This window comes from Phoca vitulina, unplaced genomic scaffold (assembly GCF_004348235.1).
Source record: "Phoca vitulina isolate PV1807 unplaced genomic scaffold, GSC_HSeal_1.0 scaffold6, whole genome shotgun sequence".
NCBI classification, from domain to species: domain Eukaryota; kingdom Metazoa; phylum Chordata; class Mammalia; order Carnivora; family Phocidae; genus Phoca; species Phoca vitulina.
Window position 1 is genome coordinate 48,792,573 of NW_022589709.1, and position 26,000 is coordinate 48,818,572.

General features: G+C 37.7%; 2 protein-coding genes across 2 annotated transcripts in view; one reads left to right on the forward strand and one right to left on the reverse strand.

Moving 5' to 3' along the window:
- Window positions 1-26,000, reverse strand: part of JMY (junction mediating and regulatory protein, p53 cofactor) — a 94,028-nt gene that overhangs the window by 29,905 nt on the left and 38,123 nt on the right. Inside the window, 2 exon segments of the mRNA XM_032404125.1 lie at window positions 6,212-6,381; window positions 14,029-14,179. Coding sequence (XP_032260016.1) covers window positions 6,212-6,381; window positions 14,029-14,179 — 321 coding nt within the window.
- Window positions 14,186-16,162, forward strand: LOC116632293 (phosphatidylinositol N-acetylglucosaminyltransferase subunit P-like). The gene has a single exon (XM_032404126.1). It carries the CDS (start codon window positions 15,281-15,283, stop codon window positions 15,665-15,667), a length of 387 nt encoding a protein of 128 aa, XP_032260017.1. The 5' UTR covers window positions 14,186-15,280; the 3' UTR covers window positions 15,668-16,162.

Consider the following 26,000-nt stretch of genomic DNA (forward strand, 5'->3'; position numbering starts at 1 on the left):
AAGACCCAGGAACATTTAAAAAGAAGACAGATTAAAAGGAATGGTACATACTCTTAAAGAATATTTAAAGAAGAATTTATTTTTTAAGATTTATTTATTTGAGAAAGTGCACGCGCGTGTGTGTGTGTGTGTGTGTGTGTGTGTAGTGGGGAGTGGGGAGTGGCAGAGGGAAAGGGAGAAAGAATCTTAAGCAGACCCTGCACTGAGTGTGGAGCCCCATGCAGGGCTCAATCTCACGACCCTGAAATCACGATCTGAGTTGAAACTAGGAGTCAGACACTTAACCAACTGTGCCACCCAGGTGGCCCATAGAAGTTAAAGAATTTAAAAGGCAAAGAGAATTTTGCTTATGTAGGTAAAATTTGTCAGAGTTACCTTGAAAGTTGTGTTTCAAGTTCAGCACTATACTCACGGCAAATATTACTGAATATTTTTAATTTTTAAAGTATTTTATATTGTCACACCAGAAAAAAGTTTTGTTTTTAAAAAACCCAAGACATAACATACTGACATTTTTTAAAGAACAAAAGTTTCCCCATAATTTAAATCACAGAGTAGTACTGTATTATAAAGCCTTCACTGGGAAATCGTTTGTTTGGGATGGGCTTAATAATGCATTTTTGCTCTGTTTCTCATGAGTAATGTGGTCACCTTAAATTAATGCTAATAAAACTGGTGCAGTACATCACAATACGTACATTATATACACTCAAGCATAAACCTGGTAAGAATGACTGACAGGTTTACCAAACCCTTTGAAGAATTCAAGCACAATCCAGAACATTAAGAAGCAGACTATTAAGGTAATGGGGTGGCCCCAGTAAAATGACCCCACAGATAAAAATCCCAGACTCTTGGGGCCCATTTTAGCCCAGCCCTTCTTCTACCACCCTAGACCAATTCCAGTAAGAACAATGTTCTTACAATAGCTAATAACCAGAAATCTTACCCTCAAGCAGTTCTTTTAGGTACCCTGTAACTCAGTGTCAGCTGGCTAGAACAACAAAGCTAGTACATGTGAGGAAGACAAAGAATGGTTCTCTACTTCACAGGCAAAAAAAAAATGCTAGGATTTAAAAACAAAAACCTAACAAAAATGCTATGATTTTAAGTTTTAAAAGTTCTGGAACTTAAAAATCAGACAGCTAGTCCCATAAGGGAGAAAGCTAATCAGGAGAAGGAGACTGCAGTAGAAATGCTACAGGGGAACACAAGTGGGACTGAAATCCTTGCAAAGAGATGCTGAATATAGTGTGAAAAAGTTCTAGGACAAGACAAGTTACAATTTTACCAACACTAGTAGCAAATAAAACCTAAGGGTAAAAATCACAATTTAAAATTATTAACAAAAGACTTCTTTCTAGATCAAAGCCATAACTATGTTATCTCATACTATTTTTTAAACAAGAGTTAAGCATATGCACTTTTAAAATGTCAGTAAGGACTACCTAAGTCTACCTTCTAAGCCAAAAAAAAATTTCATACAGTAAAAAAGTAGAGGCAATTTGTTTTCCCGTAGAAACTAAAATACAGTACTCTCAGATATAGCCAGTGTCTAAAAACCAATATGGTCAATCCATAGAATGGGAGCAAATATTTTCAAATCATGTATCCCATATAAGAGCTGTATCTAGTATAACTGGCCAATAAGCACACAGAAAGATACTCAATACCATGACGAAAATGCAAATCAGATAACCACTTCACACTCACCAGCATGCTATAATGTAAAAGAGACAAATTTTAAGTATTAATGATGAGATGAAAGATGTGGAGAAATTCTAACTGTTGTACACGGCTGGTGGGAATGTAAATGTAAATGTACAGCTGCTTAGGAAAACAGCCTGGCAGTTTCTCAAAAAGTTAACAGCAGTTTGACTCCTAAGTATATACCAAGATAAATGAAAATCCTGAGCATGAAAGTTTACAGCAGCATTGTTCATAATACTCCCAAAGTGGAAAGAGCCCAAATGTTCATCAACTGATGAATGCACAAAATGTGGTATTAATCACAGAATACAGTATCATTCTACAAAAAAACTAACTTAAACACTCATGCATGCTACAGCATGAACTGTGAAAACATTATGTTAAGTATAAATGTTTAAAAAAAAACCCACATGTTTTATGATTCCATTTATATGAAATATCCAGGATAGCAAATTTATAGAAAGATTAATGGTCAGCTAGGAAAGTTTAGAGAGGAGATAGGGAATCACTGCTAATGGGGTCAGGTTTATTTCCAGGGTGATGAAAATGTTCTAAAGTTGATTGTGGTGACGTGTGTAATTCTGTTAGTATACTAAACAGCACTGAATCTATATACTTTAAATGAGTGAACGGTATGGTATTTTAATTGAAGTATAGTTTAGTGAAATTTTTTAATTGTATAGTGAATTTTTTTAAATTGAAGTATAGTTAACAATGTTATGTTAGTTTCAGGTGTACACAAATTATGTCTTAATGTGGTTTTAAAAAACCACTGTGGGCTACAAAGTACAACATGGGATACGTTCCAAGACCCCCAGTGGATGCCTGAAACCACAGATAGTACTGAAACCTATATATACATACATACCTATGATGAAGTATATTTGACAAATTAGGCACAGTAAGAGGTTAAGAACAATAAAACAATTATAATATATTGTAATAAAAGTTATGTGAATGTGGTCTCTCTCTCAAAGTATCTTCTTGTACTGTGCTCACTCTTCACCCATTCACCTGTGAGGTGAATGACGTAGGCACTGTGATGCAGCATTAGCTAGTACTGAGCTTCTGGCAATATATCAGGAGGAGGATCATTTGCTTCAGGACGATGGCTGACTGTGGAAAGCAAAACTGTGGATAAAGGGGAACTGTACAACAAATCTAATCAGACAAATAATTTTATTCTAATCCTTCTGAGGTATAATTGCTTTTTAAAAATAACTAACACAAATTCAGTTGCCTCACCCAGTTCATCCTCCTCTGCCCAATAAAACGCCACACTTCTTGCCTCCTTTAATCAGCCCTTACAAGATGACTTCAGTACTACTTGAACAAAGGCACAGCCTGAGTATACTCAGGAGCCTGGGTGGTGTGCAGTCTGGATCTGACCATCACCAACCTGCCTTTACTCACTTAACTACCCAAGAACGCTGTGCAAACCTGAGTAGTTTTTAAAGGAGCAATTTCAGATCCAAAACATAATGTAGATTTAACTTTTCCCAATTCCCTATTGCCTTCAACTTAAACCTCTTTTGTTATTGAGTGAAGGGTCTACATTCCTGGTATTTACACTCATTTTTGAGAAATGTCTTGCTTTCCACTATCAACAATGAAACAGTTAGAAAAGCATGTGAGGAAAATGGCTCAAGATTGAAGAATGACTTTCCAGTCAATTCTCTATAAACTGGTCAGTCATTATTTCATAAAAATAAATTTGATTGTGTTACGCCTTGATGAAAACCTTAGAGTGGCTCCATACTGCTTTTAGTGCGAAATTCAAACTCCTTGGTAGGATGTAGAAGGCTAGCCCCAAATTTTGCTTACTTTTTCAACCTCATCTCTCATGACTCTTGGTCCAGAAAACTAGGCTGACTCTTCCTCCCTGCCCCTGGGGCTCCTGGAACATATAGTTCTCTTTACCTAGGACCCTCTGGTCAAAGCTGAGTACTCCTGCAATGGTCCACCTTGTATATAATGATAGCTGCTTATCTCACAGCTTATTTTCACACTGTACATGTCTTGCCCCACCACAAAGAACTCTAAACACTGTGGCTGCATCTTATTTAGGCTTTAAAACGTGTTGGAGGGAGATAGGGAGACAAGGGGTATTAATCATGTCTTTCTTTATCTCAATCACCCATTAAAACTGTTGACAAAAAACAACAACAACAACAAAAAAACCCACTTAATAAATGTTTGTTGAATAAATAACTGAGGAGGGACATGTGAATTGGGGAGGATTCCAAAAGGCAGAAAAAGCCGACAAATGAAAGGGAAGAGTTAAAGTTTTGAGCCTGGAGTATCTTGAAGAACTGAGGCTTTAACAGAAAGGAAGATTTAAGAAGATCTAGTAAGAGGAAATGAAGTAGTTTGGTTTTGGAAATATTTCATGCAGGGCGCCTGGGTGGCTCAGTTGGTTAAGCGACTGCCTTCGGCTCAGGTCATGATCCCAGAGTCCTGGGATCGAGCCCCTCATCGGGCTCCCTGCTGGGCAGGGGGCCTGCTTCTCCCTCTCCCTCTGCCGCTCTCACTGCTTGTGCTCTCCTGCTCTCTCTCTGTCAAATAAATAAAATCTTTAAAAAAAAAAAGAAAAAAGAAAAAAATATTTCGTGCATACTGTATCAGCCCAAAAAAGTGACTTTTTTTTTCAAAAATGCCTTAATAAAATAATGATACAATAAATTGTTAATTATCTCAAATGAAAACAAGGGGAAACAATCCAAAATTTATATAATGATTCAAATATTTTTCATCTCTGAAATATTTTTTAACTCTTGGTACAAAAGGCACAAACTGAGTAATTGTGCCTAAACCATAAAGTCCTACTATATGCAATCTAGAACACCCTTTTAGGTTCATCCCTAACACCAGCTTTAATCTTCATTCACTTTTAAAACTAGAGTTGAGACCCCTGAACAACATGAAGATTTGCTGCTTCTAATACTTAGGAAAACTATCAGCAAAAGACCAATGTAGATATTTGAGTACCCTTTCATGAAAAGCAATCTGTTCTGGCCCAATTTAATAACAAAACATAAAATGTTTAATAGCATTTAAAAAATAATGGCCTGGGAGGTAATGAAAAATAGTATACATCTAATGGTTTCACTATTTTCACCAAGACATGGGCATCAATGGTATATTCCGTGTTGCACTGGGCAGTATGAGTATGAATACTAAAACCACTGAAGAACAGGATGACCATGAAAAAAAGTGGTTAGGTTTTTCTTTTTTTAAGATTTTTTTTTTTTTTTTTGAAGATTTTATTTATTTATTTGACAGAGAGAGACACAGCGAGAGAGGGAACACAAGTAGGGGGAGAGGGAGAAGCAGGCCTCCTGCGGAGCAGAGAGCCCCATGTGGGGCTCAATCCCAGGACCCCGGGATCATGACCTGAGCCCAAGGCAGACGCTTAATGACTGAGCCATCCAAGCACCCCCCTTTTTTTTAAGGTTTTATTTATGACAGAGAGAGAGAGCACGCACACACGAGTGGGGGGAGGGAGGGAGAATCCCATGCAGACTCCATACTGAGCTCAACGTGGTGCTCAATCCCATGACCACGAGACAACCAGCCAAAATCAAGAGCTGGATGCTCAACTGACTGAGCTATCCAGACACCCGAAACATGGTTAATTTTTAAAAGATCATTTTAGATAGGGGCGCCTGGGTGGCTCAGTCGGTTAAGCGTCTGCCTTCGGCTCAGGTCATAATCCCAGGGTCCTGGGATCGAGCCCCGCATTGGGCTCCCTGCTCGGTGGGAAGCCCGCTTCTCCCTCTCCCACTCCCCCTTGCTTGTGTTCCCTCTCTCGCTGTGTCTCTCTCTGTCAAATAAATAAATAAAATCATTAAAAAAAAAAAAAAAAAAGATCATTTTAGATATATTTTACATAAGTTTATCAGCAACCTCTTCAAGGATTTCTAAAACTATTCTTTTTTGGAGGGGTATTCATGACGAGGTTTTAATGATGCACAGTCAAGAAAACTGGACCTCTGCTGAGGATCTCTCCTGTTTTGTGTTCCAGTAGGAATAAAAAGGGAAGCTCCAAAAGGTAATGGTTTGACTATAATATAATCAATTCTAACAAAATTCTAAGGCCTTAAGATTTTTCTGTATTTCTCTGGGCACTGAAACTTTCTTAATAAAGCTATGAACCTTATAGTACAAAAAAGTTTAAAGACAACAAAGAAATTCTAATGTCAACCTCCTTTATAAGAGTGCACTATTGCCTACAGCCACGCTGTGATGCTGCGAGAGTACCTCGAACGTCTCCCTCCCCTCTCTCTCCCCCTCCTCTGTCTCTCCCTCCTCTCTCTCTACCTTGTCTCTTACCGGCAACTCCAAGGACAGGCTCCATCATGACTGTTATCATCTCACGGAAACAATGCAAAATTAACAACAGCCTGCAGTGTCAGAAAAATGCCAGTCTTGTACAAAGATAAAAAACAAATCACACATCATCTTTCTAAATTTTATATATATTTTTGATGGTTTTTGTTACCTCTTCTTTCAGTGCATGTTTCCTCTGTTCCAAACAGATCTCTTTCGCTCTCATCATCTGCAGAGTCTCCTTAGAAACTGCATACTGGAGTTTTTCCATACGTTCTGCAGCTGCTGCCCATGATGCTTTACCGAATTTCTTCTGATCTGCTCTCATTCGATCATACACAGCTATTAATAATAATTTTGTAGAGACATTAAGACACAAGACAACTTGATACTAAAGAATTTCAAAGTTTTAGATCTCGCTGACCACACACATAATGATAAACAAATAAATCCTACTCCCTTAAGTTACCTCTTAGCAGCTTGAAAATATAACTCAATATATCTTAGATTCTATTATCTTCAATAAGAATCCTAAATAATCATCAGAAATAACTTTGTGAAGATAAAAACTGAGTTGTCAGATTTTAAAACTTTTATTTTTTTTTAAAAGATTTTACTTATTTATTTGACAGACAGCACAAGCAGGGGGAGCAGCAGGCAGAGGGAGAGGGAGCAGATTCCCCGCTGAGCAAGGAGCCCAATGTGGGGCTCGATCCCAGGACCCTGAGATCATGATCTGAGCCGAAGGCAGACGCTTAACCAATTGAGCCACCCAGGCATCCCTCAAAGATTTTATACATACTTTATAAAGGGTTACACTTTTTCTTGGGTACATTAATTGAAATGAGAGTCCTAACTATTCAAGATTCTTTGAAATTATTTATTTAAATCCATGTGTTAATCTTATCATTCTGAGTTCCTCCAAAAATATTATAATGATCTGATGAAGGGAAAAAAAAATCCTAGATGTTAGCATGGAGCTTATTCTGAGGTTAGAGTTGGAGCACTACAACCAAGTCCCAGGGAAAACACCCAACTTCCTCTCCCACACACCCCAAAAAGGAAAAGAAAAAAGTAACTTTTTATTTGCCACAACAGAGCCCTACTTCAAGAGATACTTCTTGACAATCAAACAGCTAGTATCTTTTCCAGTTAAAGAAGCTTATCACTGAGATCCTGGGTCCTATACAATTAAACCAACCATCATTATGCCCAAGCACTTTAACAGGTCAGACACACAAATCACAAAAAAGATAGCTATCTATTTAGCAGTGAACTAGTCCAGCTCTTTAAGTCACTACACGTTCACTAGTAGTATCTTTTATATGTAAATGGTAATTCTATACTACTATTATGTCCTAACCATCTTTTGCAATGAAGTATATCTCAGTAAATCTTTGTCTCCGAGTTTTGTGAAATCTTACATTTTTTTTTACAATAATACATGGACATACTTAAAAATTAAATCTGTACAGGCAGGCTGCTAAAGAAAAAGAGCAGTTTCTCGGGCTCAGCTCTCCTCGACCCCTTAATCTCAATGCCCAGATGTAACCAACTTTTGTTTCTGGTGGTTACCTCCATATAAAAATAGTTTTTATAAAACAGTATTTTTTATAAAAATTGACTGTTTCTCAATTTATATAGACTTTAAAAACTATCCGTTGAGTTCCTATTATAACAGATGAGGCACTGTGCTGACTTAGATTCTCCTCTCAATATAGTTAAATAGGTTCTTTGGGTTTCAGTTTTTCTGTGGTCTTCAAGTGCTAACATAAAAGGTAATTTTTCAATGCATAATCTTGCTCTGAATCTCGATTTTAGGCTTTCTAACAAAATCTACTCACTGGTTAAATATCAAATGACTTTGCCATTTTAAAGTTCTACCTATCTTTTAAACTGTATATATAGTATTTCTGCAACCATAAGATCAATATAGTAGTACAATGTAGGAAAACAAAAATCAAGAGGATTTGGAGTGAAATAATAGAGTTAAATTCCCAATTCCACCTGTAACTGACATGTAACTTTTGGCAAGAAACGTCATTGTTCTGGGGCTCCATTCCCTTGCTTGTGAAAAAAGGACATAGAGTATCTAGTTCAAAAGCTTTTGTGGAAATTAAATGAGATAATGAGAGTTATTTCGTGTGTCTCTTCCACTTCCCATGGCACCAACTCTCTTGCTCTCCACCTTACTGTCAGAAGTAGCTTCCTGTCCTAATTCAGTCTCATGTTGTTACCTACCACAAGAGCTAATCCATACTTTGTCTTCTAATACCTTGGCTAGCACATATTCTTACATCTCACTGTTATTCTCTTCAAGTGGAATTATTTTCCCCAACAGCTCAGAAATACAACAGTGACACAGAAAATTGTTTGTGAATGTAAAATACTTGGAATACCCTTGGAATATCTCTAAAACAGATTCTTCTCTCCCTCTGCTGGCAAGAATAAAGATTCTTGCTAAGGGACCTTTCACATTTTCAGAGTAACAACTCTATAATAATAGTGTATGATGATCTGTATATGTAAAAAAAATCTCTGAGTGCAATATAGTTCTGGTGTTCAAAAAATATCATGTTCAATCTATTTTTTAAAAAGTTTAATATGCTAACATATATACCTATCAGAAATGAGCCTATTTAAGATGTTTTTAAAGTTAAGCAATAGGGGCGGCTGGGTGGTTCAGTCAGTTAAATGTCTGCCTTCGGCTCAGGGCATGGTCCAGGGGGTCCTGGGATCGAGCCTCACATTGGGCTCCCTGCTCAGCGGGGAGCCTGCTTCTCCCTCTCTCTCTGCCTGCTGCTCCCCCTGTTTGTGCTCTCTCTCTCTGTCAAATAAATAAATAAAATCTTAAAAAAAAAAAAAAAAGCTAAGCAATAATAGGGGCGCCTGGGTGGCACGGTCAGTTAAGCGTCTGACTCCTGGTTTCAGCCCAGGTAGTGAACTCAGGGTCATGAGATCCAGCCCCACCCCCAGCTCTGTGCTCAGCACAGAGTCTGCTTGAGATTCTCTCTCCTTCTCCTCTGCCCTTCCTGCTCATGTGCTCACTCCCTTCCTCCCTCCCTCTCTATCTCTCTCTAAAATAATCAAATATTTAAAATAAAAGCTAAGCACTAATATATCAAAATTGTTACATCTGGCTCAGTAAATGAAAAAAAAAATAAAAGGGCGTCTTTTACTCTTCCTCTAAAAAAAGAAATCAGAAAGTTACCTTCTGGCTGGAAACATAAAGGAGAGCTATTACCATCAGCAGCATAAAGCCAGAGAGAGTTCATTCTGTTTCCCTGACATGGGAGGAAGGAAACATACTCAGAAAAGGAAAATAAAGGAAAATTGAACGGCCAAGCAAATATCTCTCTGTTTGGGTTCAAAAGCTTCCTACTAGGATAAAGTCACCAGAAGTGAGATATAAAGAAGTCTACGGTGACTCTAATGAAGAATTTGGAACCCTATAATGATGCCTGTCATATACAAAAATATTTTACTTAAAATTGGAGAAGTATAAAATAAGAGCAATCATCAAAATTGTATAGAGCCAGAATTATGAACCATATATAAAAATATATACAAAATCACGGCAATTCTGTAATAAGCCATAAATAGAAAAAAAAAATTGATAGAAACACAAAGTGGTTGCATAGGCAGTAGGATTACAGATGTATGTAGGGTTTCCCCCCTCTAATATTCTAAATTTTCTATAATGGTTATATATTTCTAAATTTATTAATTTGAGAAAGAGAGAACAAGGGGAGGGGCAGAAAGAGAGGGAGAGAATCTTAAACAGACTCCCACTGAACAAAGAGCCCAACATGGGGCTCGATCCCAGGAACCTGAGATCATGACCTGGGCCCAAATGAAGAGTCAGATGCTTAACCGACTGAACCACCCAGGCACCCCATAATGGTTATGTATTTTTAATCATAATGCAAACTTTTTTAAAAACATTAAAGAATGCACCTAGAAAGCACAGAAAGCAGACTCTAAACCAAATAATTTACAGAAAACTATTTCATAAAAATAGTTTACAGTAGGAAAAGACTTTTTTTTTTTAAAGATTTTATTTATTTATTTGAGAGAGAGAGAATGAGAGAGAGAAAGCACATGGGGGGGGAGGGTCAGAGGGAGAAGCAGACTCCCTGCCGAGCAGGGAGCCCGATGATGGACTCGATCCAGGGACTCCAGGATCATGACCTGAGCAGAAGGCAGTCGCTTAACCAACTGAGCCACCCAGGTGCCCAGGAAAAGACATCTTTAAATGTTAAAAGGAACTATTACTAACATTTTAATGTACTGTTTTTTTTTTTTTTTAAAGGTTTTATTTATTTATCTGAGAGAGAGAATGGGAGACAGAGAGCATGAGAGGGGGAGGGTCAGAGGGAGAAGCAGACTCCCCGCTGAGCAGGGAGCCCGATGTGGGACTCGATCCCGGGTCTCCAGAATCATGACCTGAGCCGAAGGCAGTCGCTTAACCAACTGAGCCACCCAGGCGCCCCTGTACTGTTTTTTAATTTATTTTTTAAAATTGTCATAATGCTCTAAGGCAAGTATGTTCAAGTAGGACTGCTAGGTCAGACGGTAAGCACATCTTTAACTTACATGAGAAATTGCATTCAGGGGCGGCTGGGTGGCTCAGTTAGTTAAGTGTCTACCTTTGGCTCGGGTCATGATCGCAGAGTCCTGGGATCAAGCCCCATGTCGAGCTCCCTGCTCAGCTCAGAAATTCGGCTTCTCTCTCTCTCCCTCTGCCCTCTGCATGTGCTCTCTCTCTTGCTCTATCTCCCTCAAATAAAATCTTTAAAAAAAAATTGCATTCATTTTCACGAGATTGTACACTTTTGCATTACCACCAGCAATACAGGAGGGTTCTAGTTACTCTACATCCTTGTCTGCCCTTAATATTGTTAGTATTTTTTTCTTTTAGCCATTCTAATAGGCGTATGTTGCTAACTCACTGTGGTTTTAATGTGCATACTAATGACCAATGGTCTTGAACATCTTTTCCAGTGCTAATTTGCAGAGTAAATGGCCATATATTGTGAGTTTATTTCTTATTCTCTATTCTATCCCATTGGTTCACATGTCTATCCCTTCCATAATACCATGCCACAGTGGCTCTATAATTTGTAAAGTCAGGTAACGTGATTCTGTTTTTCTTTTTTTCTAAACTGTTTTTTAGGTATCTTAGTTCCTTTGCCCTTCCATGTAAAATTAGAATCAGCCTGTTTACATTTATAGGAAAAAGTCCTGCTTTTTGGTAGGCAGTGTGTTAAATCTACAGATCACTTTGGAGAGAACAGACATCATTACTATGTTGGACGTTCCAATACATGAACACAACATGTCTATCCATTTACTTAGGTTTGTGGTTTCTTCATCTTGTTAATCTAATCGTAAGCATTACAAATCCTGTACATGTTTTGTCAGACTTATTATAAATGGAATTTTAAAAAAATTTTCTATTTCCAACTATTCTTTGCTTATATAAAGAGGATTCATTTTTGGGTTGCTGACCATATTTCCTGTTATCCTGAGAAAGTCACTTGGTAGTTGGAAGTTTTTAAAAATAGATTCCATACAATTTTCAACCTAAAAAATATTATCTAAAATGGGAATCAATTTATTTTTTCCTTTCCAACTATAAGCTTTTTCTTTCTTTTTCTTGCCTTATTACAACTAAGATTTATTTTATTATGTTGAATAAGAGGGGTTAAGAGTAAACATCCTAGACTTTTTACCCATTCTAGGGGGGGAAGCATTCAGTCTTCCACCATTAAATGTGATATTGGCTATAGAGTTCTTGCAGATGTCCTTTACCAAATTTAAAGAAGTTCTTTTCTATTCCTAGTTTCCTGAGTGTTTTCATCACACACAGCACGTTGTATTTCGTCAAATGCTTTTTCAGCATCTACTGATATGATTGACCATGCTTTTTTTTTTTTTAAGAAGACTAAAGCTTCTCAAACTCAGCACTTTAGACATTCTCAGCCAGAAAATTCTTCGTCGTAGGGTGGCTTGTCCTATGTAACATAGGATGTTTAACATAATCCATGGCCTCTACTGATACTAGTAACACTCTCAGTGTTGGGACAACCAAAATGTCTCCAGAGACTGTTAAATGTCCTTTTGTGTGGCACAATCACCTTTAGTTAAAAACCACTGCTGTGGGGCACCTGGGTGGCTCAGTCCTTAAGCGTCTGCCTTCGGCTCAGGTCATGATCCCAGGATCCTGCGACTGAGCCCCACATTGGGCTCCCTGCTCGGTAGGAAGCCTGCTTCTTCCTCTCCCACTCCCCCTGCTTGTGTTCCCTCTCTCGCTGTCTCTCTCTCTGTGTCAACTAAATAAAATCTTTTTTTTTTAAGATTTTATTTATTTATTTGAGAGAGAGAATGAGATAGAGAGAGCATGAGAGGGGGGAGGGTCAGATGGAGAGGGAGAAGCAGACTCCCTGCTGAGCAGGGAGCCCGATGTGGGACTTGATCCCAGGACTCCAGGATCACGACCTAAGCCGAAGGCAGTCGCTTAACCAACTGAGCCACCCAGGCGCCCCTAAATAAATCAAATCTTTAAAAAAAAAAAGAACTACATTAGTTTGAGAAGAAGTAATTTTTTAAAAAAGGATTATAGTACTATCTTCTAGAAGAATAACTGACTAAACACCCAAAAAATTATTGAATAATAATGAGGAGGGGTTAATTGATAAGCTAGGTAATAAATTTCATTATGAAGCTTTTATCATTAATCAAAGCATAAGAAAAGACTTATCATTGGAAAAGAGAGTCCAGAAAGAAACCCAAGTATATAAAAGAATTTTACTAGGTTTTAACTATTATGAGGAATACAGAAAATAACTTTAGAAAATATAAGTAGCAATTTAAAGATTTTTTAAAAATCATTCTTAAAAGCTCATAGTTTTTACAAGTAAAATTTGTATACAATAAAAGTTAAAATTTAGGAATAGATATTTGCAACAGATGTCCAAATGTTAATATAACTATAATATAAATATAATAAAAATATCAACAAATATAAGGAGCTTTTATTCATCAACAGAAAAAAATCCACCATACCAAAATAGGTAAAAGGTATTATAACTGGAAAGAAAGGATATGCAAATACCAATTATTACATAAAAAAACAAAAAGTACTCCGTAATAACCAAGGAAATGCAAAATTTAAAAACACGGTACTAATTTTCACCTATCAAACTCCTCTATTTTTATTTTTTTAATGACGATGTCAAATGATGCTAAAGAATCAAAGGGAGCATTCTCCTTTAGCACACTGGCATTCTGAAGGAATAAACTGCTTCAATACAACTTTTAAGGAAATGTGGATTTCCTGAAGGAATAACCTGAATGCTAAACTGTGTTAATGCCAGGTAGATAACGAAAATAATGAATAGCAGTGATTTTAAACTGCGACTGAAGGATTTCCATGACCACCTATGGAAGGAAGTTGGAAGGAACGGACCTTCAGAGACCTTGTCCTATGAATCTCTTCATTTGGCTTGTCTTGATTTTTATCATTTATAAATCGTAATCCCAAGTATGTACTTTCCTGAGTTCTATGAGTCACTGTAGCAAATGATCAAACCTAAAAAGGCTGTGTGAACCCCCAAATTTATCATCAGTTGGTGAGAAGTGCAGAAGGCCTGGGGACCCTCTAAATTTCCAAGTAGTGTCTTCAGTGTGGGCAGTCTCAATGCGAACTGTGCCTTTAAGCTGTGGGGTCTGTAACGGGTTAGTGTCAGAACTGAATTATGCTACACTAACACCCAATTACTTTTTTTTAAAGGTGGAGTATGTGTAAACACATGCCCAGAAAAGACTGAAAGGATCTACTATAATTTGCTAATAGTGATCTTTTTTAACTACTAGGACTATGAGTAGTCTTTATACATTCTTCCACAGAACTCCTGCAAACATGAAATATTTAAACCACTCATTTTTAAAAACATCTAACAAGGATAACTTTACTAGGAAACTTACCTTTTTGTGCTTTCGCTGTTATTTCAAAGTATTTGACAGTAAGATCCTGAATAGACAGCACGGCCATGTGAGCTTTTCGCTGCCAATCAGCATCTTCTTTTTGTAGACTTTCAATTCTTCGGGGACCCAGATAATCATTCTCCATGGAAATCTTCAGAAAAAAAGAAAAATTAAGAAGCCCATTTCTTTCTTTCTTCATTCATTCCTTAAACATTTACTGAATGTTTAGTTATCAGGCAGGCATTGTGCCTTGTGCTAAAACAAAGAATACTTATTTTCTCTTGCTCTAGAGTACAAGTTATTAATTTACAAAACAAACAAATTAACAGTAACATTAAAGACATTTGACACAGAAATCTGTTCCCCATTCCTATCTTCTTTTTCACCCTTCCCCTCCTTCACATATAAACAAAGGACATACAGCAAAATGTTAAGATGTTATTTTTGGGTGCTGAGATAACAAGAAATATATTTCCTCCTTTATGATAATTCTATTTTCAGGTTAAGAATTATTTGTGCCACTAAATACTTATTTATAACTGGACATAAATAATTGAAAACTCAGATTTTTAAGACTGATAATTTATAAAAACCAGCCCGTCTATCTACTAAAGATCTCTGGACAAAAGTAAAAGACAAAAATTAAATATTATTTGCAAGAGTTACAAATAGAACAAAAGAGAGTTGAAAATCAAATGATGGACAGGGATGTACCAGCTGAATGCTAAAGTAAAATTCACAGAAGTGACAGTATTAATATAAAAGTATATAAAAACACTACACAGGTATGTTTAACATGAAAGAAAGGTGAAATCCAGCCAAACTAGCAATGGACCCTTTGTGCACTCTATCCTGCTTTATCATATAGTGAGAAAAGACTGCCTAAAAATTAAATGAGAAGTTAACATCTTATTAGGATGATGAAAAAAAAAAAAAAACACAGAGAAAGGTATTAACCCATCCCTGGCATATTTCTGAAAAACTAATCAACTATCATGAGCCATCAAAAAAGTTGTAAAACAATTTCAGAACTAGAAATACAGGCTCTATTCGCTAAATGGTGCAATAAACAAATTAAAAGAACAGCCTGAACCCAAAATAAAATTTTAATCACCAGGAGCCCTTTCTCACCCCCGCGGAGGCTTTCCAGAAGGGGCTTGAGCGGGGGACTTGGCACTGAAGTGGCCGAGCTGTCGGGAGGGGCCTGAGTGGGCACTTCGAGGACCCAAGATTGTCTAAAGCCACAGGGAAAATGGTGGAAAACTCACCGTCGCCATTGCCAGAAAGAACGATTTATGGCTTTATTCTTTTCTCAAGCTCCCAATTTGGCTTCATCCTGTATCTTGTGTGGGCATTTATTCCTGAATCTTGGCTAAACTCCTTAGGATTAACCTATTGGCCTCAAAAATACTGGTCAGTTGCATTGCCCGTCTACTTCTTCATCACTATAGTAATTGGTTACGTATTCTTATTTGGAATAAACATGATGAGTACCTCTCCACTCAACTCCATTCATACAATCACAGATAACTATGCTAAAAATCAACAGCAGAAGAAATACCAAGAAGAGGCCATCCCAGCATTAAGAGATATTCCTATTAGTGAAGTAAACCAAATGTTCTTCCTGGCAACTAAATAACTTTATGCCAAAAATTAAATTGTATGTAGACTAACACTGAGCATTTCCTATAATTTTTTATATAATACTTTTGACTATAATTATTTTGACTCTCTCTCGTACCCAATATTGAAATGTAAACAATTAAGTTGATTCTTTTAGATTACGTTATATTAGTATTATAAAAGTTCCTGAGTATTAGTTATTAAGAGAATAAATAAAATACTGCATTACCATATTTTAAAAAAATTTAATCACCAGGAAATGTAACCTAAAGGAAGATAATATTTGGTTTTAATCTTGAAAAAATATACTGCTCCTTAAGCAAATGAAGAGGCTTCCAGATAGAGGGGGAAATATACGCAAGAGCATTTAGTACAGAACCGAGCACACAATGAGCAATTTATAATAAGCAGTGTTATGAATGGACCATAGCAAGGCATAAGGAGGGATCAAGAATGACTAGAGGGGAACCTGGGTGGCTCAGCAGGTTAAGCATCTGACTTCAGCTCAGGTCATGATCTGAGGGTCCTGGGATAGAGTCTCACATGGGGCTCCGTGCTTAACAGGGAATCTGCTTCTCCCTCTCCCCCTCCCCCTGCTTGTGTGTGTGTGCACTCCCTAATAAAAAAGAATGACTAGAAAAAATCTGGGGGTGCCTGGCTGGCTCAGTTGATGGAGCATGAGACTCTTCATCTCCGGGTTGGAAGTTCAAGCCCCGCATCGGGTGTAGAGATTAGTTAAAAAAATATACAAAATCTTAAAAAAAAAAAAAAAATCTGTATATAGAACTGCCATCTCCTCAAAAAGTAAACAATGAAGGAGTTGCTGGTTTCAAAGGGGCGAGGATCAAGGATTTCATTTTATATACGTTAAGTTTGATTTTGCAAAGGTCATGGCTAGAGATATAAATTTAGGTAGCCTTGACATACAGATGACATTTACAGTCATCAGAGTGAAAGAGGTTATCTAAGGAAGTCATGAGAAAAAGGCTCATGATTGAGCCCTAAGGAATTCTGACTGTGAAGCTGGGTCAACAGCCTACAGAAACAAAGCTAGAGGAAGTGGGGACACCAGGCAAGTGTGGAATCACATAAGGAGCAAGATTCAAAGGAAATAAAATCTGTCCAACACTGCTTGTTGGATGTAGGATGACACCTAGTACCCACAGATCTAACAGTATTAAGATCACTGAACTTAGCAACAACTTAGTTCTAGAGTATAAGCAAATTTCCTTTGCCTATTAACTCCCATGACATCTTCAGATCTCAATTACTAGATCATGGAGGTCTTCCCAACTTCCCATTATAACCTCTTCAGTGCAACACATGTAACTTTCCTTCAAAGCACTTACCATAATCATACTTTATAAGATTTCGTGACCTTTAACTATTAACTGCTTCCCCCTTTGAAAGTTCTATGAGGGCAGAGAATGCATAGGCTTTTTTTGAGTGTGTGGTTTGTTGTTTTCTTTTGGTTTTTATTTTTCTGCTTCTCACTAGCGTACTGCCTGGCATGAAATAGGCAATCTAAAATATTTCCTAAAAGAGTAAGTAAATTAAAAATTCACTCTGCACCTGTTTTTAATGAGGAGCGAGATGTAGACACGTGTATAAATAAATACTCTTTTGAGAGATCTGAGTGAATAGAGGAAAAAAGGGTGGTGCTAGGAGAGGACAAAGCTTAAGGGTAAGCCTTTTGCTTTTTGTTTTATTTTAATGGGAGATCATGGAACAGGCTGAGAAGTGATAAGCAGTATCTAGCAAAGGGAAAACATAAAGATGCCAGGGGAAAATGGGGCTAATTATAGTAGAAAGGTCCTTAAGAACAACATGGGAAGGAACAGGATTCAGAGTACTGGTGTAGGGAATTTGCTCTTGGCAAATGTAGGCAAAGTTCTTTTGTGGGCATAAAGAAAGTCAAGTTTTGGAGGGGCGCCTGGGTGGCTCAGTTGGTTAAGCGACTGCCTTCGGCTCAGGTCATGATCCTGGAGTCCCGGGATCGAGTCCCACATCAGGCTCCCTGCTTGGTAGGGAGTCTGCTTCTCCCTCTGACCCTCTCATGCTCTATCTCATTCTCTCTCTCAAATAAATAAATAAAATCTTTAAAAAAAAAAAAAAAAAAAAAAAGAAAGTCAAGTTTTGGATTTGTAGAAGGATGAGGGGAATTTCTCTTTGATGATCTCCATTTTCCCCTGTGAAAAAAAGAGTCCAGATAAGAAAAGGTTGGTACAGGAGAATGGAGAAGACACAAAATAGCTGTTTTTAGATAGTAGGATGACAAACCATTTAGAAAAACTCATGAAGCAAATATTTTTTTAAAAAGTAACCAGGGTTATTGTGGTCATGGTAAAACAGGCACAAACTCATATACTGCTGTTAGAACCATAAATTGATGAAAACCTTTCTGGCAATTATTTTATGATACCATATTCTTTTCTTAAATACCTATTTTCTTACCTTTTTAAGAAAATACCTTCAAAAAAAATAACCAAAGATGTTCACTATAATGTTGTTCGAAATAAAAGAAAAACTGTCTCACAAATATCTAACAATAGAGAATATTACAGATGATACACCTATAAAATACAATTCTATGCAAAAATGTTTATGAGGTTTCCAGTAAGAAAGGAAAATGATTATGTTATAATATTAAGACAGATCAAATCACAGACATAATTTCAACTACATAATGTCCAGAAAAAAGGAGAAAATATGTAGAATGTATTACTGAGGTCATCTTTTGTTAGATTATGGGTGATTATTTTTCTTTTCTGTTTAAAATCTGTACTTTCCAAATCTTCTTTATTGTGTATGTATTGCTTTTATAATCATGAACCAAAAAAATGCTTTATCTCTTCTTTGGTTCACAAACCGTACCAACCAGACAAGATGAAGACACATTATCCCAGAGGTTTCCTGTTTCTAGTCAAGCAAACAATGAGCTCCTGTTTCCATATAGGAGGACCAGCAAGAGGCAAAATTATGAGACTTACTTTTTTTTCCAGTGTGTGTGGGAGGGAGGGGAAGTGGAGATATGATCAGAACCTAAATGTCTTCCTTAATAGTTGGAAAACAGAATTACGTGAGCTCCATTTCTGGGACTACAAAAATAGTGCCAAGTAAGGACAATTAAGTCAGTAGGAGAAGCTTAGATTCTTGGTATCAGATTCCCTACTTACCAAGACTGGAATTAATTCTCAGAAGACAATTACTGTATCTCCAGTCACATACTGCAGGAGTCAAACTTACATGATGCTACTGGATATGGTTGTTTTTTTTCTCCCTTTTAGACTTTACCATGGCTAATATTTGGAATCATTCAATTATATAATTTGAATAAAGAGCCCATTGTACTGGGTGCTTCAGGGGATGTAACATAAGATACACATTCTCCTCCTAAGAAACTTACAATCTAATTGGAGGGTGGGGTAAGCAAAGATATCTGTGCTGCAGAAATCTGTCTTCAAATTAGGAGACCTGGCTGTGCTATGTAGTAACTATGAGAGCTTTGTTTGACACAATCACTTAACATTCGATTATTCACTCAAAATGATGATGTATTATAGCATTTTCTCAGAATCAGTACAGTACTAGGCAGTAGGCATAGAAAGATACTCAGCCTAGTGGAAGACACAGACAACAAAATAAGAATTAAAATAGAGTATGAAAACATATCAAAGATAGAGTATTCCTAAAATACTATGGGAAACACCAGCTATGGAGGTTGCAGTACCAAGTCTGGGAAGAAAATTTCTAATGGGAATGATGAGTAAGTAAATTCTGAAAGAACAAGTAGAATTTTGGGGCGCCTGGGTGGCTCAATCGGTTTAGTGCCTGCCTTTGGCTCAGGCCATGATCTCAGGCCTTGGGCTCCTTGCTCAGTGGGGAGTCTGCTTCTCCCTCTGCCACTTCCTCCCCCCCTACCCCGCCCATGCTCTCTCTCTCAAATAAATAAAACCTTTAGGAAAAAAAAAGCAAAAAAAAACAAGTAGAACTTTATCCAGGTATTAAAAATGGTGAAGGGTGTCTCTGTGTAAAAAGAATAAATGTATTCTAAGGGGCGGCTGGGTGGCTCAGATCATTAAGCGTCTGCCTTCGGCTCAGGTCATGATCCCAGGGTCCTGGGATCGGGCCCCACGTCGGGCTCCTGGCTCGGCGGGGAGGCTGCTTCTCCCTCTCCCTCTGCTTCTCTCCCTGCTCATGCTCTCTTTCTCTCTATCCCAAATGAATAAATAAAATCTTTAAAAAAAATAAATAAATAAAGGTATTTTAAGACCCTTAAAGTAAATGAAATGTTTGGCAGGAAGAGAATTCATTTAGCTGTTTAGATCAGGATATACTTTATTGAGGTTCAAAACTGCAGAGGGCTCTAAAGGAAGGGTATGATTTTGACAGATACATATAGTATATGGGGAAAGAGAACCACCCAAAAGGCCTGCTGGAGGCAAGAAATGACCTGAGCAAAAGGCTAGCCTAGAGGCAGTTAGGTTCAGTGTGTTAAGAGAGAACCGTTCAGCATGGCAGAGTTTAGGTAAAACAGATAAAGGCAATGGGAGATAAGACTAGAAAAAGAGGTTGTGGTCACTATTAGGAGACCTTAAAATGTCAGACTGAAATCATACTTAGCTTGAGAGGCACCAGGAAACCACTGTGGGATTCTTAGCAATAAGTGGCATACTTAGACTTCAGCTCAGATAGAAGGACTCAGATGTGTTTGCTATCTAACAAAATCATCAAGGTTTGTGCTTTGTTGTGATTACCGCCGATTTTTAAACACTCAAGTTAAAAGGTATAAGATTAATATTCGTAAGTGTGGACCAAAGATTTAGTAAATTTAACACTGCAGCCAAATTTTAAACTCTTACTCAGCATGTTATGATAAAACTTCTTTTTGATGACACGATTAAACTTTATACCCTTTCAAGGACTTGGTATACTGTACCTAAAACCATAAGCTAGATAACTAGGTTTTTTTCCTAACTTTGAAAAAGTCTAAAGACATGTAAATTCTTGTCCATCAGTTCCCAGGTTCATCCTTATGCTTTGTGATGCTAGAGTTGGGGCTCTGTGAACCACGTTTAGGCTTTGCCAATAGAAAGGGCTGGAGGAGGGAGAAGAGATTTGCTTCTTCCTATGTATATCACTTGACTTTCCTGTTTGCTGTTCCTATGAGCATCATCACAGATTCACCTCTTCCTCCCAGCATCCGCAGTTCCTTCCTGAAGCAGTTCACAGAATCCAGTTTTCAATTTGTCAGCCTTAGCAGAACTAGCCTCACTTTCTGCCCACCCTCCCCCCATGGGGAACCAACACCAGCCTGCTCTATTCCCAGACATCTGGGTCTCTCCTTTGAGCTGAGACATACCAGCCCTTGACGAGCTATGTTGCCTTCCCCAGACTTCAGCTCCACACACAGTCCATTCTCCATGTTAAAGCATTAACAATTACCATCTCTTTCCTGTGTGCCACCAATCCAGGAGTGGTGGCTGTTTTTACAATTGTTAGCTCTGATATCTTAGTTGCCGTCTTAACTATCTGGTTAACAACTTTAAGCCAAATTAACAATTCTTTGTATTAAAATCTCCCCTACTGAAATAACCAGTTTACTTTTCCAATCAAACCCCTACAGACAACTATGGAACAGAAATTTAATAAACAGAACAAGCAGTGTTCAAAATTCAAAAATCTTAACTCTGATCATTAAATAGAAATCTTTTTCACTTGGATGGCTAACCACTGTACAGAAGTGAGGAAACTTACATTCTGGCTTTTTAAAGAGAAAAAAACTTTTTTAAATCTGCTGGTATTTGAAGATAATTTGTACTTTGTTGTTGGATTATCTTTACTTCACTGTACAGGTATATTCAAATATACGCAACGTAAACACCTCTCTATGCTTTTTAAATGCCGTTTAAATGACTTCTGAAACAAAGTAGTTAATACTGCAGCCAACTTTTTAAAAGAATGTTAATATAGTTTACTGTACCTAAGACATTAAGCCAGGATACTAAGTTCTTTTCCTAACTTGGCAAGTCTGAAAATGTACAGCATTGGTCAGCTGGATCATGTGCTTAAAAACAATGACATCTCTGTTTTCAATTTCAGGGCTAGAAAGAAAACAGTGCCTGTTTTTAAAATGGAAAAAAGTATGTGTCAGTTTAGGTAGCTATAGTGAGACCAATGTATAAATACAAATTTCTTGGCATCAATTACTTATTATGAAGTACATCACTTCCTTGGATACTGGTTTTATATGAGAAACTTAAGTGTTATTCCTGTCTATTGTTGGGTTAGTGGGTGAAGAAGAGAAAAATACAGCAAAACAAAACCTCCAATTCTCATGTGAAAGAGATGCCAAGATAAATTTGTATATATACTGATGTAGTAGTGCCGCAAATTTTCCAGGCCCAGGAATCACCTGAAGGTGACCAAGATTAACAAAATGACATGATCAGATTTGGAAATATCTACTCATGCATTTTTTGTATTCAAAGTAAATCAGTATTCTTGAGAAAAAGTGTGAAATGATAAATTTTTTTTAAAGACGAGAGAAATCTGGGGTGCCTGGGTGGCTCAGTGGGTTGGGGGTCTGACTCTTGATTTCAGCTCCGGTCATGATTTCAGGGTCATGAAATCAAGCCCCGCGTCAGGCTCCACTAGGGAGTCCGCTTGAGATTCTCTCCTTCTGCCCCTCCCCACTGCTCTTGTGCATGCTCTCTAAAAATAAATCAATCTTAAAAAAAAAAAAAAAAAATGGTGAGAGAAATCTAAAGGCAAGGAAACCAAAGAAAAAATAGCTCAGGTAAGAGATAAGTACCTTTTTAAGATTTTATTTATTTGACACAGAGAGAGACAGCGAGAGAGAACACAAGCAGGGGGATGGGAGAGGGAGAAGCAGGCCTCCCGCTGAGCAGGGAGCCCGATGTAGGGCTCAATCCCAGGATCCTGGGATCATGACCTGAGCGGAAGGCAGACACTTAACGACTGAACCACCCAGGCGCCCCAAGAGGTAGGTACCTTAATGTATACTGATGGCACTACATAGTTCACAGCTGGCATGCCATAGTATACAGTGATCCAACAGTGTAAAAACCACCCTGCACAAAAGTGCCCCATCAAGGGGGCAGAGTGTGGAGACTGAAAAGTAGCCCATCTTTTGCCAAGCCATGTATACTGCTGCACCTGCCCAGAAGAAGGCCCTTTTCTAATTTGTCCACTGGAATAGGGGCTGGGTAGTGTTTATCTTTCTATCTCACACAAGGATACCTACAGATTTGCTTGGTCTTGGGGGAGAGGAAGGGTGGAAGAGCACATTTAAGATACAATGAGGAGATAATTGGCAAAATGAAGTGCCTGGCTACAAAGGGGAGAAAAGAGCTGAAGATGCCTTCCAGATTCTAGCTTATTTCTTTCAGCAAGTATTAAAAAAAGTCGGCCAATGTGTTTGAAGTGCTTTTAGCTAATACACAAAGACCAATCAGTGTACCAACTCAGTACTAACCCTGACTCATTAATATGCTGGGTTTAAAAATCTAGATAGAATCATCTAGTTTGAATCTCACTCTGTGGATGCAAAAACTGAGTCCCAGACAGACTGTAACTTTGAGTTCAGTGTGTTCCATCCCTTAGTGGTTTCAAGTTCTTTTAAACTTGTGGTTCTCACACTGAAGTATGTATAATCACCTAGAAGGCTTTTTAAAACAAAGATTGCTGAGCCCCTCTCCCTAGAGTTTCAGTAGAGATCTGAGGTAAGGACCAGGAATCTGTATTTATAACAAGGTTCCAGGTGATACTAATGCTACTAGTCCGGGGGTTACATTTCTGAGGGTCAATGTATTAGACATAGAGTCTGGTAGCTCCGTCAAGGGGCGTGTGTCTCAAAACGACTTTTAGGCCAAAAATTCTGGGTAGGGAGGAGATGCTTAATGCTCATAGATGAGACAGAGGATTAGTGAAAAACCTTTATTAATTACCACTTATAGGGGTGCCTGGGTGGCTCAGTGGGTTAAGTGTCGTATGCCTGTAGTTAAGGTGGTGATTCTGGGGTCAAGCCCCACATCGGGCTTCCTGCTCAGCAGGGAGTCTGCTTCTCCCTCTCCCTCTGCCCCTCTCTCTGCTCATGCTCTCTCTCTCAAATAAATAAATTAAAAAAAAAAAAGAACCAGATACTTGTGTGAGGCATAGAACTAGCAGACAGAGCCAAATATTACTTTCTGCCTTGAGATAAAGCTGCTAGATCTGAACAATTAGTAAAGTGGTGGGGTTTTATGATCAAAGGCCTTCTATGAGTAATAAAGGATGCTTTTAAGCATACAAAATAAATAGCAGGAAGGGAAAAATGAAGGGGGGGAAATTGGAGAGGAAGACAAACCATGAGAGACTATGGACTCTGAGAAACAAACTGAGGGTTCTAGAGGGGAGGGCAGTGGGGGGATGGGTTAGCCTGATGATAGGTATTAAGGAGGGCACGTATTGAATGGAGTACTGGGTGTTATATGCAAACAATGAATCATGGAACACTACATCAAAGACTAATGAGGTAACGTATGGTGACTAACATAATAAAATAAAACTTAAAAAAAAGAATACAAAATTAAAAAAATGTTTTTAAATACCATTTATATAAATATAATTAAGACTATACTGGGGCTCCTGGGTGGTTCATTCGTTAAGTGTCGGCCTTCGGCTCAGGTCATGATCCCAGGGTCCTGGGATGGAGCCCCGCAACAGGCTCCCTGCTCTTCAGGAAGCCTGTTCTCCCTCTCCCACTCCCCCTGCTTGTGTTCCCTCTCTCGCTGTGTCTCTGTCAAAAAAATAAATCTTAAAAAAAAAAAAGACTAAAGTATACTTAATATAAAATATATAGTAACTATATTATAAAATGTGAATATATATTTTGTAAAATATCAAGATATATTAAGTATAAGCATATGAATATTTTATAATTATATAATATATAATACAAATATACATTCAGGGTACCAAGTTAACTTCTTTTCGATCATGCTTTAATATCTAGGTTAAAAGCACTGGAAATTAAGTTCTTTCTAAAGAATCTAGAGTACAGGTCAAACTCCACAGGATGCTATAGTGTTCTAGCCCTGGACCACCTTTCCTCTCATTTACTACAAATCCTTAGACCCGAGACATACCAAACAATTTACACCCTGTAGTATAACTAAAACAGCAAGCTTTGCAGTCCAACAGACATGTGTTTCAATCCCAGCCATGCTATTTACCAGCATTGACCAATGGTGCCAGGCAGGAGTGAAGATTTGGTAATTTATTCAATAATTCATTTTGACTAAAAGCACAAGCACATACATGCCTATTCACTGTACCATTCCTGTTTTTATCTGTATCTGGAGTATTTTGTATTCCAATCTCCAGTGCAGACATATGTACCCACTTCCTATTGAATTGTTGATTCTTTCAATGGTGAAGTGCTCAATAATCCCTCTTTTTCCATGTATCTTTAGGCAGTATTGATCACTCCAATTTGTGTGCCTCTACATCAACTTTTACATGATACTTTTTTCCTTTTTTTAAAAAAATCACCCTTATTAAATTATAATTTACATACAACAGAATGTTCCCGATGTAAGTGTAAACTTTGATGAATTCTGACAAGTTTATATATTCATGTAAAAACCACTATAATCAAAATTTAGAGCCTATCAATCACCCAAAGGATTCTGTTACACCTGTTCCCTCTTAGTCAATCTCCATTGCCTAACCACAGGCAACAAGTGCTAAGCTTTCTGTCAATATAGATCAGAACCATCATCTCCAGAATTTCACATAAATGGATTCACACAGTTTACACTGTGTCTATTGCCTTTTGTTCAGCATATTTTTTTGTAAACTGTTTTATTAAGGCTTAATTTATATATAAATTAATCCATTTAAAGTGCTCAATTTGATGAGTTTTAACAGCTGTATACATCCAAGCAACAACCACTACAATTGAGACACAAAACATTTTTATCACCTCCAGAAGATTCCTCATGCCATCCATCCCTTCACACATGAATATACACTTTTGTATTTGACTTCTTTGACTTAGCAAGATTTCAAATTTATCCATGTTTTTGTGCCTATCGAGAGTAAATTCCTTTGCACTGCTGAGTATTTATTCTGTAATACGGAACTACCACATTTTGCTTATCCATTCACCCACTGATGGTTATTGGGGCTGTTCCAGTTAGGGGCTACTGGGAAGAAAGGTGGCATGAGTATTAGTGTATCAGTCTTCGGAGTAGATGTCTTCATTTCTCTTTTATAAATAACTAGGATTTGAATAGCTGAGTAGTAAGGTATGTATATATATAAAACTCCTTAAGAAACAGCCA